This window comes from Oxyura jamaicensis, chromosome 14 (assembly GCF_011077185.1).
Source record: "Oxyura jamaicensis isolate SHBP4307 breed ruddy duck chromosome 14, BPBGC_Ojam_1.0, whole genome shotgun sequence".
In the NCBI taxonomy this organism is placed as follows: domain Eukaryota; kingdom Metazoa; phylum Chordata; class Aves; order Anseriformes; family Anatidae; genus Oxyura; species Oxyura jamaicensis.
In genome coordinates, this window is record NC_048906.1 from 16,477,059 (window position 1) to 16,493,046 (window position 15,988).

At 38.4% G+C, this 15,988-nt stretch overlaps 1 protein-coding gene across 3 annotated transcripts in view; it reads right to left on the minus strand.

The window, feature by feature from the left end:
• Positions 1-15,988, minus strand: part of GRIN2A (glutamate ionotropic receptor NMDA type subunit 2A) — a 187,525-nt gene that overhangs the window by 75,578 nt on the left and 95,959 nt on the right. For all 3 annotated transcript variants that reach the window (XM_035339397.1, XM_035339396.1, XM_035339395.1), the window contains exon 3: positions 6,453-7,045. In XM_035339397.1, the coding sequence (XP_035195288.1) occupies positions 6,453-7,045 (593 nt within the window). The remainder of the gene's footprint in view (positions 1-6,452; positions 7,046-15,988) is intronic.

Sequence of the window (15,988 nt, forward strand, 5' to 3'; positions counted from 1 at the left end):
AAAATTAAATTGAGAAACTCTGTACATAAAATATGTAACAGGTTCTGAAGTACCTACAGAAACAGGTCTGAATTAGATCACTATTAACCAAAGGTAGTGATGCATTTTTCAAACAGATAAGCATTTTTTCAAGACAATTTTATATCTTAGGCTACATGGGATTTTTTTTTTTTTCTAACTTCATATCCTTCCCAATGATACAAATACAGCACCTCCTCTTCCTCTTTCTGCCTCCTCCTCCTCCTTCACGTCCCCCAGCCCTCACTCTCCTGAATATAACTCCTGTTCCTGGAGCTGCGTCTCCCTAGGCCTTGAGCCAGCATGGATGAATCAAATTTTGGGAACAATATGCTCGGTGACTGTGAAAAAGGAATGGCACGCCAACTACTTGTACCTTCTGCCAGCTGCTCCTTAAAGCATGAGATGCCACCAGGTCTGGAAATGTCATTTTGCCCCAGTTCTGCCAGACCAGCAACCAAACTTTTGGAGAACCCTTCTAAAAGTGGGACAGGGTGGAAGCGAGATGAGAAAGGGCCCAGCTGTCTGGGCAGGTGCTGCAGACTAGCATAACCCATCAAACACCAGAAGGTTTAGTGAGCTACTGTTATTATTAGTAATAACATTTTGTAAAAAAGTGCTAATACGTTTATATTTTGCTTCACCACCCCAGCAGCACCCCAGACTCATCCCTGGGAAGCCTGCCTGGTTCTCTGCAAGGGGGCAGTCTACAGCAACACCAGCTCCAATACCCTTCATGTTTATATTTTGAATTTCAAGACCTGCTTCCAGCCCTGAAAGCTGGCTGCGTTCAGCTGCAGAACGCAGGCCATGCTTGCTCTTTTGTTGTTGTTGATTTGCTTTTGTTTAGCATCCCAATAAAGGGAAAGCGTTCTGTAAGCCCTTAAGATGCTACCTGATTCTGCTTCCTAAACGGATTTTGCTTCCTAAAATGACCTGACGTGGGAAAAAATTCTGATACAAGTTTTCTATAATTTCTTCATTTTATCAGCACACCAGCATCACATAAGGATGCTGGTGAAGTTTAGTTTTACTTCCAGAGGAATGTGAGTTTCATCAATTCATTTTCTGCTGTTTAATATACAGAGCTGTTTAACTGTACAGAGCTACTGCACTATACAGGAGAATTTTTATGCTATAAAAGAGGGCACTTAGAGCACATGAATTAAAAGAAGTGAAAATAGCTAGTTGTTAGTGTTTAAAATATGCTCATCGGCAGGAAGTTAAATTTAGTGTATCCCCGTGTGCCAGCCTCACTGCTACACCAGTGTACCATGTCTCCTGATCAGAAGTCATCCCCACACAAAACAATCAAAGTGGGATCCTGCTACTACCAAAAATTTTCTTCTCTAGAACATCTTCTCTCATTTAGTGCTTCATGTTGCCAATAAATTCTTGTCATCCAGGATGTCTGAACTTAGCTGGTAACATTGGCAGGGACTAGCAGCTTGGTCCTCATTTGAAGACCCTCGTCTAAATGCACTGAGAATCTGGGTCTCCCTGCAGCCCTGTGGTCTCGGCAGCTTTATTCCTGCCGTTAGCTGTTTCAGTTTTCTGTTTTCCCCTCTTTTGGATTCTTTCTTTCTCTGGACCAGCAGATGCAGTGGCAAAGAAGCAGAAATGAGGAACCCAGCAGCAGTGAAACGTCTTCAGGTCTTAAAATTGCCAACTGTATCCTAGGCTGCATCAAAAGGGTGGCTGAGGGAGGTGATTATCTCCCTCTGCTCTGCCCTTGTGAGGCCCCGCCTGGAGTGCTGTATCCAGCTCTGGGGTCACCAGCACCAGAGAGATGTGGACCTGTTGGAGTGGGTGCAGAGGAGGGCCACAGCAATTATCAGGGGCTGGAGCACCTCTCCTGTGAAGAGGCTGAGAGCATTGGGGCGGTTTAGCCTGGAGAAGGGAAGGCTCCAGGGAGGCCTTATTCCAACATTACAGTACTTAAAGAGGTCTTAGACAGAGAGAGACTTTACAATTGCATGTAGTGAAAGGGCAAGGGGCAACAGTTTTAAACTTAAAGATGGTAGATTTAGGTTAGGTATTAGGAAGAAATTGGCAGTGAGGCCCTGGGCCTGGCTGCCCAGAGGTTCTGTGGATGCCCCATCCCTGGAAGTGCCCAAGGAAAAACATTTTGCTCCCTATATAGTTATTAAATAACAGTACATCTTCAAATAAAGCAGATAATATGCTGTGTTTTTTGTTTGTTTGTTTGTTTGTTTTCCCAAGTCTTTTGACAGAACTTTATGAAATGGACAAATCTCTGAAAACTGGAAAACATTAAACAGATTTGCTGGATTATTCATCAAACCATTGTGTCCAAGTAATACTTGATTTTATTTGAAAGAAAAAGAGGAAATTTCATATGTCATTGCTAAAAGCTGACATGAAAATATTGAACCTGATGAATGAATAGCAGGACTTCAAGGACAGCACACCCTCATCTTCTGGAGCAGATTTTTCATAGGCACATTGCAACAGCAGCACAACAGCAAAGATAAGGAGATGAAATGTGTGGTAGGCCATCATCTGGCCATCAGACCGGACCCCTGAGAATTTCAGGATGCTGCTGCTCTCTGGCTTAGGTGATGATCACAGAATCATCTAGGTTAGAAGAGACCTCCAAGATCACCGAGTCCAGCCTCTGACCTAACACTAACAAGTCTTTCACTAAACCATATCACTAAGCTCTACATCTAAACCTCTTTTAAAGACCTCCAGGGGTGGGGACTCAACCACTTCCCTGGGCAGCCCATTCCAATGCCTAACAACCCTTTCAGTAAAGAAGTTCTTCTTAATATCCACCTGCCCTGGCACAACTTTAGCCCATTCCCCTTCATCCTGTCACCAGGCACGTGGGAGAATAGACCAACCCCCACCTCGCTACAGCCTCCTTTCAGATGCCTGTAGAGTGCGATAAGGTTGCCCCTGAGCCTCCTCTTCTCCAGGCTAAACAGTCCCAGCTCCCTCAGCCGCTCCTCCTAAGACTTGTTCTCCAGACCCCTCAGCAGCTTCGTTGATGAATAAGGGAAACAACGCCTGGTGAGAGTATGAAAGCACACCCTGCCCAGAGCTATTTGGTCAGCTTTGTAGTCTGACACTTGCACTACCAAAGGTAAAATAAGTCTCCAAATCCCATATATTATTTGGTTTTATTTGGAAATTGAATGTAACCAAACGTAAACACAGCTTGGTCAACAACTGATCATGCCTATGGACAGGCACATCTTGCTTTTAAGAACAACAGAACAACAGCTTTGTCACACCTCATCCATCCCTGTAAAGATCAGAGTTACTGGAAATGTTGGGAAATGTCTCTCCCAGGGTTATGACTTTTAAACACAATGTGAGTACACTACTAGACAAAGCAGAAACATTTCTATTCATAAAGCAGCAGAACTTTCCATGATAACTGGCAGGATAATTTTGTTTTGCTGTTTGTTTGTTTAGTTTGTGTTTCTTTGTTGTTGTTGTTGTTTGTTTGTTTTTTTGTGTGTTTTTTTTTGTTTGGTTTGGTTGTTTTTTGTTTGTTTGTTTGTTTGTTTGTTTTTGGAAAGAGAGAGCAAGAGAGCATTTGTTCAATTGACATTGCATTAGTGAACTTCTAATTTTATCTATCCTGCTGTGCTGGTGCCAGGATTTCACGCAATAGTATTTTTCTGTCTTGGGAGATTCTAGGTCTTCCATGGCTGGGAAAAGATTTGAATCAATACATACACATTTAAAATAAAATTTAAAAAATAGTGTTTGAAACAATATTTTAGTTTTTATCTTTAATTCATATAGAAACACTTGTTTTTGTATAGTTATCGGAAATTAACATTGATTGGATCATCTCAAAAACTAAAGCAAACTGGATTTTTTGTGGGTCTCGAAAACCAATGAAAGCATCTTAGAATTGCAGTGGCAGGAAGAATAAATTGTGTGCTTTAAAACATATATATCTTCAAGTTAATTTAATACTCAAAGGATTTAAGAAAGAGGGAGGAGGAGCTTTCACTTCAGAGCTTCCTTTACATAGAATTTCTTTATAAGTGAAGATGAGCCTTGCTATCCAGGTGTGGGAAGCAGCACATAAAGCCTTACCTACCTCCATTTACACGCAAATTAGCTATTATGGCATAGCCTTAGAATACTATACTGGGTTTAAAGCTGAATTTAGACTGTCATTATAACAGATGGAGTCTAAAATCCTCTTTTCTGCTCTATTTTTGAGCTTAATTTTCCTCAGGCATCACCTTATAGGGCCACTTTCCTGCTCTCCACTGAGTGGTCTCCCCTGAGCTTACCAGTAGTGCCCCAGTGTGTAACCCCACTTCTCCCGCATGTTCCAAGCATGGACAGGGAGGCCCAGTGCAGCAATTATTTTAGCCCTTTATCATTGTAAGTATGCTCTGAAATCCTTTCTTCAAGTTAGTTCTTTAATACAATATCATATACATTTATCTTTTAGTTTAAAATAAAAAGCTGCACTGTCTGTGGCCTTGAACTGTGAAGATGACATTTCAGAATAAAACCCCAGTTTAGGCATTGATTTCTAGAGGACACTTTGACTTTCATGTAGGAAGAAAACTGCAATCAAGGGATGAGGAAAAGAAAGCACAATTAATTTATTTTATTCACATTGGCATGGAGAGACTGGTCAGCTCCCAGAGATTACTTAGCAATGCTAAATGCTTGCATAAACTTGCTTTTCTTGCAGATTATATGTGACAAGAATAGTCTTGGGGAGTTTTACGTAAGGATAACTATTTAAAGTTTATACATTTTAGTGTAATTCTGACATTTCTAAATTAAAAACAGCCTGTTTCTTGTTCCTGTGTCGTTGGAGTAGCTCAAAGCATCTTCTGTACAGAAAATACATTCTCACATCATAGCTCAATGCTTTGCATCACAAAAAGACTTTATTAACCACAGTGCGCTATATCCAAACAACGCCTATTAATAATTTTTGTGTGCACCATGCACTGCACACTGCAGAATCTCCTGGTGAAGCCTAATCTCACTGCGCTAACACTCACAAGCCTTGCTCTTGTAGTCATACATACGTCAGAAAAAAAATGATTGTTTGAAGAAAGACAGCTTGTGCTGAATGCCTAACTCAAATCTACAGCTGTGCATTGCCAACCCTGTGGGGTAGGAGTCCTTTTCAAAACAGGTTCAAGTTGTTATGGTCTGTCCAACTGGACCACTGTATTTTAAGCACCAACACTTGTGATGACAGAACACAGTTTTATGGTTTATGAAATAGATGTATGAAATGTTAAAATCCATTTACTTGGCAGTATTTGGCATCTAAGAGAGCTTCTGAAGAATGCTGTGCCTGAAGATGCCATTTTCATAGAAAACAACAACTGTTCCAGGACATCATACAGCACACAACTCCTATTCTAAGTATGCATATACAGCTCAGAAAATTAAAAACATCCCATAGACTCTTATATGAAATTGTCACTGAGTTTCCTTCTTGTGAAAATTCCAACCTCGTTTTCTGTAAAGTGCTTCATCTGCACTATTCAGTCAAAACAAGTATCATAAATACTGCTTAGTAACTTTCCTATGATATATTTTAAAGAGCTATAAAAATACGCAAGATTCCCTTTACCTCTTCTCACAAAACAGATAAAGAAATTTATTCTTGTGTGGCATGTAGTATGCAACATTTTGGATACAAGTAATGAGGAGTACTACTTCCAAAGGGGAAATATAAAAGGTCCAAGATAATAAATAAATAACAGAGAATCCTGATATAAACCTTGCCAGTTCCCATATGACAAAGTGTTTTGAGGAAACTTCCATACCAACTTGGATTAGTGCAGATGAAGTCTTACAGTTATTCTCGTAAAGGCAACAAAAATTAAATCCTCACAAGTAGAAGTGACATATTTCAGTTCAGGCAGTAAAAGCTGCCTAACTAATCTAATACTTCTATAATTTCCAGGGACACCTCCTTTACACTGCATATCTCTTTTCTTCCAAAATATTACCAGCTTCCTGCTGATGCAAGTGCGAGTCCCAGAGAAACTGGCAAGGTCTTCATAGCATTTTGGCAATTGAATTCATAATTAAGGTACACAGTGGAGCAATTTTATTAACTCAGTTTCATACCCCCTAACACTAATTTCTATTGCCTTCTACATCAGGCCCAGAGCAGTGTTTATTCTCCACAGCACGTAACGTCATTTCTGTGTGCACAGTGAGCATTGTGGCAAGTCTTATTGCACATTCCCTTGGAACATCTGAAAATCATTGCTTAAAAAGAGTGTGACATAGAAGACAGAAAAGACAAAAAAGAGTGTGAAATGATTAACAAAACAAACAAACAAACAAACAAAAAACATTATTCTCCTTCAAGAAAAATATAATGGCACTAGAATGGAAAATTATCAAGGTTCTGTAGGAAAAATAAATAAACAGATAAATAAGACAATAATCCTTACTTGTGCAAGGTGTGAGATGGCCGGTCGTTTTTCTCCAGTTGACCATAGCAGCTAGTTTTTGCTTCAGGAATGAAGGAGTATTTGTCCAGCATGGCTGATGCAGCAGTGGCAATAATCCCAAGGCCGTCCCGCACCCGAGCTTCTAAGCTGTAGTCCCACTCATCATAAGATGCTGAAATGAGTCCCGAAGGAAACTCCTTGGGGGTGATTTCTGTGTTACCACTAACCAGGCTGGGAACTATCCAAAAGAAATCATAGCCAGTAAGGCCCAGAGAGCGAGCCTCATCCAGTATGTAGACAGCTTCATCTTTGGAGCAATACAGCAAGATGACAGATGAATGAATTTTCTTCAGTTGAATTTGCGTCTTGGCATCTCCAAAGGCAGTATCAAGTACGATGATGTTCTGCATGTCCCAGCCCACAAAACTATTTTCCACTGTGGTCTTAATGACATTGATGAAGTCTCGATATCCAGGGAAGGTGGTGGTCACCAGAGAAAACACGTGCCAGTCATAATCCTGCATGATCTTCAGCATGACAATGGCTTCCTGCTGGATAGAAGCCCCAAACTGGAAGAACGTTGACATCACATCCTAGAATACCAAATACAGTGGAAGATTACTACTTTGGGACCAGTCTAAAAAGAAGAGAATCTCTACTTCTTTTTTAGGTCCACTGTGGCTACCAAACTTTTGCTGTATTCAAAGAACTTTCTGTGCCTTATCGTATTCATATCATTAATAACCAGGGCTGATCATAAGTGAATACCACAGCAAATATTCACCAAAGAGTATGAACATATATTTATATAGGAAATATATAAATATTTCCTATTGGTCGCTTGAAGACAGCAAAGCAAATCAGTACTTACTGAGGAAGCACAAGCTCCCCAGAGACAGCCACTCACTGTTAAACACCTCATCTCCAGCAGGTAGCTTTAGATTCACCAAACTGACCCAATAAATTAATACCAATTTTCAGACACAATGTAAATAAATTGCAATGCACATGCTGTACAGATATGAAAGACCTCTGTTACTGCCAAACCTAATGTCTGAGTGATACTTCACTTCCCATAGGTCCATCTTGGTGGAAACTGTCAAACTCTGCAGAACTACATTTTTCATCCCCACGTGCCAAACTCACTACTGCTCACGAACTCACTGCTGCTCACGCTCCATTCAGATCACATGGCCCATCGATGCCTGATGTAGAATTAACGGGATGGCACTCCAGGGACAACCAGCAACCTGCTGGTGTCCTCATTAAAGGGCTGAAATGGGAGTAAATTCAAACAATGACATCTTTGTCTGTAACTGGAAGCTGCATTGCCTTCCTGAGGGATACAGCAGTGCAATCAATTTGCTGCACGATTTGTTTCTAATATTTGTCTTGGGCTTTTACAGTATTCACAGCATTCTACATGGCATAAGGGCAGGTACCTCTTATTTTAACAACCTCTGTCAAAAATAGGGACATATATTTTGTGGGCACTAAATTTACAAAGTTTTCAATTGGTCTAGTTTTGCCATGTTGCAATAAGTTCTAAATTTAGTTTTGAATTTTACATTCTGGATTTATATACATTGCAATTATTAGAGTATCAATGTATACACCTTCTTTGTTTTCAGTTTACTTCAGTATTTTTTCCAGATCAGCAGAGGCAACTTATATGCATCATACATCAAATTCTTCTATGCATCATACAGAAATTCTGCTGAAAGAAAAGTTTATCATTTAAAAAAGAAACCGACAGTATAAGATTTCTTAGGTAGCCTTTAAAGGAGAGTGAATTTAACTCTATTACTAACAGACAGTGTGTTTAATTTCAGTTTTATGAATGCTGTTGTGAACTGGTATCCTTTTGCAGGTGAGGAGAACAGAAGCAGATTAATTGACTTAGATTTCACAGCAAGGTGGTGTTAAACATACAATTATTAGTGAGAACAGTAACTCAGCTCTCCAAGTTCTGGCTTTTATCTACTGAAATCTATTCACAGGAAACTGAGTGCCTGTATTTTTTATTTTAATAGAAGATGAGGAGTGTTATTACTTTCAGAGCATTAAGACCTGACACCAGGTTTTTATATAGCTTAACAGCAATACCAGCCTTACAACTGATGTCAGACCATGAAGACTGGTATCGAAGGTATAAAATACACATCACTGGTGGTAATGAAACCATCTGCTATAGCATATTTGCCACATCAAAGGTGGCATTCTGAATGCCAGTACGAGATTTCACAGAATCATAGAATATCCTGAGTTGGAAGGGACCCATGAGGATCAATGAGTCCAACCCCCAGCTCCACACAGGGCAACGTAAGAGATAAACCAAACATCTGAGAACGTTGTTCAAACAGTCCTTGAGCTCAGGCAGGCTCGGTGCCATGACCACATCCCTGGGGAGTCTGTGCCAGTGCCTGACCACCCTCTTGGTGAAGAACCTTTTCCTGATATCCATCCTGAACCACCCCTGTAGTAGCTCTGTGCCATTCCCTCGGGTCCTGTTGCTGTCCCCAGACGAGAGACCAGCACCTGCCCCTCCAACCATCTTTATAGCTCTTCTTTGGACAGACTAATAGTTTTATGTCCTCCTTATATTGTTGCACCCAAACCCCCACACAGTACTCGAGGTGAGGCGGCACCAGTGCTGAGTACAGTGGGACAATCACTTCTTTCCAACATTCAGCTCTTCGGTGCTTGATAGACCCCAGGATATGGCTGGCCCTTTTGGCCCCAGGGCATGCTGTTGGCTCATATTGAGCTTGCCATCAATCAAAATTCCCAGATCCCCCCCTGCAGAATGGCACACCAGACACTTGTTCCCCAGCCTGTATGTACATCCAAGACAACACCGTCCTGGTTGAAGAATCCAGAACTTGTTTTTGTTAAAACTCATGTGATTAAAAAAAAACTTCATACAAATTTGGACCTAGAGCAGTCCTTGTTATACACCTTTCATTGGCAATAAACAATGGGCTTATGTACAATGGCCTGTGTCACCATGAAAGGAGTCTGACAAAGCAAGCAAAATATTAAAAATTAAGCTTTTCCTTTTGTAAACATTTTACTAGAAAAGTAGTTTACAGAAGGAGTTTTGATCAAAAAAATAGTTTCTTGTAAAGTTCACATCCATATTGCATGAATCTTTTTCACATAATTGTGAATATGAACTTTAGCCAAAATTAAGCAACTAATGTAAATCTTTGATGAGAATGATGAAAAGATTGTAATTATATGGTGAAAACAATTTCAGGTTCAGGAAAAGTGTAGATACAAATAGCACAAGCCAAATTCTCTTCTGAAGAAATTCTATGTAGCTCCACTAACTTCATGTGATGCTTTAGAGCAGCTGAAGATCTGACTCTATGTGTTTACAATGATTTTGAAACAGATGGCAGACTGCAAGTAAATTCTAGCTTTAGGAACTTCAGCAGATATTTAAACACCTATAAAGAGAATATTCAGGGGCACATTATTCACTATGTTTAGCAAAAAATAAAAAATAAATTAGTGAAGACAACAGTAAATAAATAAATAAAACTATACGGGATTCTAGAGTTGTATCCTTAAACACCTACAGAAGTGTTCATTTGTTTTTTTTTAAAGCTTCACATTCCTTCCAAAGAGTACAATTATTGCTTTGCTTTATACAGACTTAGTATTTTATTACACATGCAAAATCTAAGTTGTGCTTTTCTATATTCAAAAAAACAAACTAAAATGATATTTGTAAAAAAAATATTCAGCTATTTTCATTTAACTGTCATCTTGTCACCCATTAAAGTCATTTCCAAAGGAGGAATATAGATGTAATATCAAATGTACTTTCAATGTACATCAAATGCATATACTTTTTCTTTTCTCTTGGCCATATATTTTGAAATTATTGGTGGAGGACGCAAGAAAGCTATACCAGTTACCCAATAAAAGAAACTTTTATACAAAGGAATTCTGTAGATAAATCTTAAAATATGAAAACCCCTAGATGTTACACTGATATGAGTAAAAATTTAGTTAGTAGTAGTTATGGAAATTATTAAGAAATGCTTTATTCAAACTGACTTGATTTTTCTTTTCTAGATTCTTAGCTGGATTCTAGCACAGCCATGTAAACAAAGAAACAGCAATGAAAAGAGAAAGAAAAGAATAAATGAAAACTCTATTTCCTTCTATCCTGCACATGAACGCAGTTTATAGCTACACTGAGCAGTCAAGCATTGGAATGGGTTGCCCAATGGAGTGGTGGAGTCACTGTCCCTGGGGGTGTTCAAGGAAAGGTTGGACATGGTGCTTAGGGACATGGTTTAGTGGGTGACATCAGTAGTAGGGGGATGGTTGGACTGGATGATCTTGGAGGGCTTTTCCATGCTTAATGATTCTATGATTCTATGATCTCCCAGCGTGTTTCATACCAAAAATAAGTAATCCTTCAACTGTTTTTTTTTTTGTTGTTGTTTGTTTTGTTTTAACACTATTATTGAATTTTGTATACAGTGTAAAATTGTCATTACAGACCAGAATTTCAACATTCCAATGCTCATGCACAGAACAGACAGCAGCTCTCTTTAGAGCTGTCATTTGACAGATTAATATATTAGACTAAGTTGCTTTTTAATTAGTGTACTTAGTCTATAACTCAGTCGCTATCATCAGAATTCCACATTTCACTTCCCTAATTCCAACAAATTACATTAATATTTCTCTCAAAACCACATCCTCAGCTATATTCAGGACATCTTAGTTTCCAGCTCCAGCTTTTCCATGAGATCAGCAGGACAGATTCACTGCTGCTGTAACAGCGGAGGTTAGCCCTGACAGTGGTTTATGGCTACTGGAGGAAAAGCTGCAATAGTTGGTTGGTTAGAGAAAGAAATGCTTATATAAAATACTATACTACTTTTATTAAATGAAAATGAAATGCTAAACCAGAACAAAATTGGGGTCAACTTAAGACCAAAATCAATTTTCCACTTGGTGGGCTTGTCATATTTATATTTAATTACATTACGACAAGAAGCAAGAAACAATATGGAATATGGTTTAAAAAGCAATCCATGGGATTCTTTTATTCAGTTAGAAATATTATTATTACAATGAGACAACAAGTAAAACTTTAAAGGTATCTTAATTACTTCATTCTCTCTCACTCTGTATCTTCCAAAGAGATATAGAAAAATAATTGTTCTCCTATTTTCTGCCACTGTAATGCAGATATTCTGTTTTTATAACAGTTTTAAGGGATGTGGTGCTAGGTCTACGTATACAGTGCAAGCTGTTTCCTGTTTAATGAATTATAGGAGATATTTGGCATTCTTATGAAGACTGAAAAATCTGAAAAACAGAGATTAGTCATGAATTTAAGCTGAATAATTTAACATCACATCAAAAATATCCAGAAGGAAATTATTTTTATGACTCTCAAATGTAGGTGAATAATATATATTGCAGCATGTTACCTTGTACCATTTATACTGGACTACTTGAAATGATGCAATGATTCCCAGGTAAAAGCAAGGTGAATTGTGTTTAGATGTGATTAATATCCAGGTTTCAGACATACAGTCTCTTCCCTCCATAGAGACCCATAGAAAAATTTCAGTAAATGCAAATACCAAAGTGGAGGAGCTGAAAGGAAAACCTTTCCTCCCAAGACACCCTGCACACTTTTAAAGTCTTAAGTTATTACATTCCTGTCTCTATTCATTAGGAGTATGGAACATGCAATTCCCAACACAAACATCTCAGAGGCGCCCAGGGAGAAAACTCCCCCATTATCACCATGGGACCAATCTGGGGGGGAAATTATACAAAACTATGTATTTTCAGGGAAAACAGAGCAACATTTACTAATTATTAGAAAGAGCAGAAGAGACTTCTTTCCCCAGGACTTGTCACCTCTCCAGTCTCACACATGGCAAGGCACACTGCAGGATAGACAGGGCAGGGACTCTATGGCCAAGGATAGATTTTATGTTCTCCAAATCTGCCCACACATACCTGTGAAGATTTTGTGTGTTCCACTATTTGTTACTGAGAAGATGAATACTCTCTGACAGAGCTAGAAAAAGGATGGAAAATTTCTTACCATGTAATTTAACTGTGCAAATGCAGAGCCACAAAATAGTAAAGGTCAACAGAAAGGACAAATGGAGGGCTTACTTCTTATTTTAACAGTTTGCTCTGGGAGAGGAACACTCAAGTTAGAAAAGGGCAGTAGCAAGCAAGGGAGTACATTATGGCTGTCCCACATCTGACATGTCCCCTTTTATTATTTCAAGGAATAAATATCAGAGAAGCGTGACTGTGAAAGATTAGCACCAGATTAATCAAGCATGTTCTCTCCCGTTTCCTGAGGGAGCCTGGGATTCATTTTGTAGAGGTTTCTGTATTTTCAGGTCATGGTTTTATCTTAAGAATTTTGCTAGATAACATATTTTTTCTTCATTATATCTGTTTAATTATAATATACTTCTTTGGCTTATCAGGGCCTGCTACAAGAGTCAATTTTTGTCACTAATTTTACATTTACAAAAAAATAGCAAATAAATACCAAGGGATGAGAACAGGGTTTCTAAAGATCATTGCAGACTCCAATGGTTTTCAATCCTTTATATTCTTCAAATACTACAATGTCATGTCTAATGAATTTAAAGTAACTCAACATGCCATCACGCTGAAACAGCATAACTTTATTATGGAAGATGACTAGTTTTGCACAGAGGTCATGAACCATTCCCTAGGCTGGAACACACCAGCTGGGTTTTCATTCATGGACTGTGCAAATATTGGAAACTGGAGTCTCAGTCTCAGCTCCTGGTCCACCAGGACAGGTCAATGAAAAATGCTTTCAAAAACTGAAATTACATCAACAAGCCACTGACTGAACCTGATTAAGGAAAAAACAAACAAACAAACAAAAAACAACAACCAGCATGATGTGAACCAGCAGGGATTTTCATGTTACCATTTGATAAAAGGTTTATTCTCAAGATGTCCCCTTTCCACATAATTTTCATCTTCCACTATTACAGAAATGGCTTACGCTTATCTCAATGAAGAAGAGCAAAATTGACTCATGTAGGTCTGTGAAAAGCAGCGTGTAGCTGGCTGCACCATAGCTACTTGGATGAATGATGGCTATCATAGAACTTCTGGGGTGAAAGAGAATCCCAACACATAAGAAGTAGTACAGAACTGATGCCTGCATGGAAGATAAGGGAGGACAAATATTTCCTGAATACAGATCAGTCCCTCTTTTACCCACACGGGTCCATGACATGGTGCTGAACATCAACATGAACTGTTAGCACTAGCCTAATATTTCTAATTTTTGGAGAAGAGATTTAGTACAGGAGCCGTACTTTCTCATCTCAAGTATTTCACCATGAAAGATATGGCAACATACAGTATATCAATTATTCAGCAAGAAAGACAGATTTTATGCCATATATTATAGCTGAGTATGATTTCTCTTATACCCCTTGTTATGATTGCAGATAAACATTTTGCCATTTATCTAATTTAGATGTCTGATTTTCTCATGGTTTGTAAAACCAGTATCCTTATGCTTTATTCATCTAATTAGTCAGCACTGATACAAGTAAATGGTTTCCTGAACAGTCCAGAGAGACATAATTTTCCATGGGGAAATGACTTGAAATTAGCCAAGCTGTACATTTTACACCTCAAGGAACACCTGAGTTCATTTGGAGAGCTCTTGAGTCTGTCCCTTCAGTGAAAACCCTACAACGTTTGTTATGAATGATTAGGAAACGATCAGGAAAGCTGATTACTTTACAAAAGCAGAGAAGACAGTTGCTGTGAAGATAATCCAAAGACATTGGGGAAAGTAACAGGCTTTTTGATGTGTGGAAACATTAATCTGCCAACAATTCACATTTGATGCATCACAACAAAGTTGTGACAGAGCTAGAAGTAAATGGGGTCCTATTTCTTATCATGTTGCTATGCAGAGAAAAAGTTTAGAATAACCTGATGACGATCTGTTCTGTACAGCTTACCCACCTAGATGAGGCAAATAATTCACACAAAATGATGCTATAAAATTAGGTTGAAAGAAACCCGAATGCAAATCAGAAGGTCGTAAAGTGTTGTCAGCTACCATGATTTTACCACAAAACTTTCAAAACAGAGGAGGTGAACCAAAGGGCCACCTCTGGTGTCAGGGGATCACAATAAATCAATCAATCAATCAATCAATCAATCGTAAGTGCAGTGGTTTTATTTAAGAATTTTTCCAGTTCTCGTGGTTGTAGGGAAAAGTATCAAAATGACTCCAAAGAACATTAGGGTCTGACAAACCCAACAGCAGGTAGCTTTACAACCAAATCCCTTTAGTTTCCAGGCTTGGGTAATAAATGTTTACAATTAAAGACTGAAGAGCAGCTCAGGATTACCTTGCTTCTATGTACTTTTGCTGAAAACAAAATGATAAAATCCCAGACTTATTTTCAGAGACATAAAAATGCATTTTGCAAACTCAGAGAAAGCTTTTCACCAGGTAAAAGAAAAAAGCAAAAACCAAAAATACCAGGAATAGAGGGCACCAGACAGCTTGTGAATCAGCCTGGTGAAAGTCCAAGAAATCCAGAAGGGATAAATGCAGATGTTTCAGGAAGGAAAGTCTGAACAGTTTTCCCCTCCTAGTACTGGTATTTCATTGGAACTCACATAATTTACCTCCTCTAGAAAAAAATAAAAATAAAAATAATAAAAAAAATTAGGATGAATGAAGGATATCAGCCAAATGAGCAATAAAGGTAACTAAATGAACCATGTAAGTAAATAAAAATAGTATCTTGGGACACAGACAATTCACACCCAAGATCCTCACTCTCTTCTATTCAGACTAGAGCATTATTTTCCTATATTCACTTGGCTTCTTATCAGTATTCAGATACTACATATTTTGCTAACAAAACAACATGCTGAGCTATGTAGAAATCCAATCTGTAAGCTATTGAGAATTATCTGTCAAATCAATTAGTTCATTTACTTTCAACCACAGCTGCTCCCATAAGGCCATCAGAGAGAAGCTTCTTTTGATTCATGGGCAATCTGGGGAACCTTAACAGAAATAAAAGCAAAGCATTTAGTTTAAATCAGCTCATATGACTTCTTGGAGCAGACGTATAGTTCTAATTATAAATCTTGAGAACAATCCCATTGTTAATGGCCATGCTTAGTGAAAGCAACCTTATATAAGCTTTAACTGTCTGATTTCAAAATGGGACCCTGACAGGCAAAGTTCAGTACAAGCAGATGGATCAGACACAAAGGATGACTTCAAAATTTCTGAGGGAAGGGAAGGGCAATAAGAGAATATTTTATCCTCCTTTTTCAATAAGAAGTGAAGTGTGCTGATCTGTATTTTTTGAATTTTTTTTTGATTTTTCAACAAATAAAATTTCATTCTAAGATTTTAATCATACAGATTTCATTGCCCCAAAGAATTATATCATGTCTTCATAAAGTGTAATGCCCAAAATTTGATTAACAGCTTTTTACAA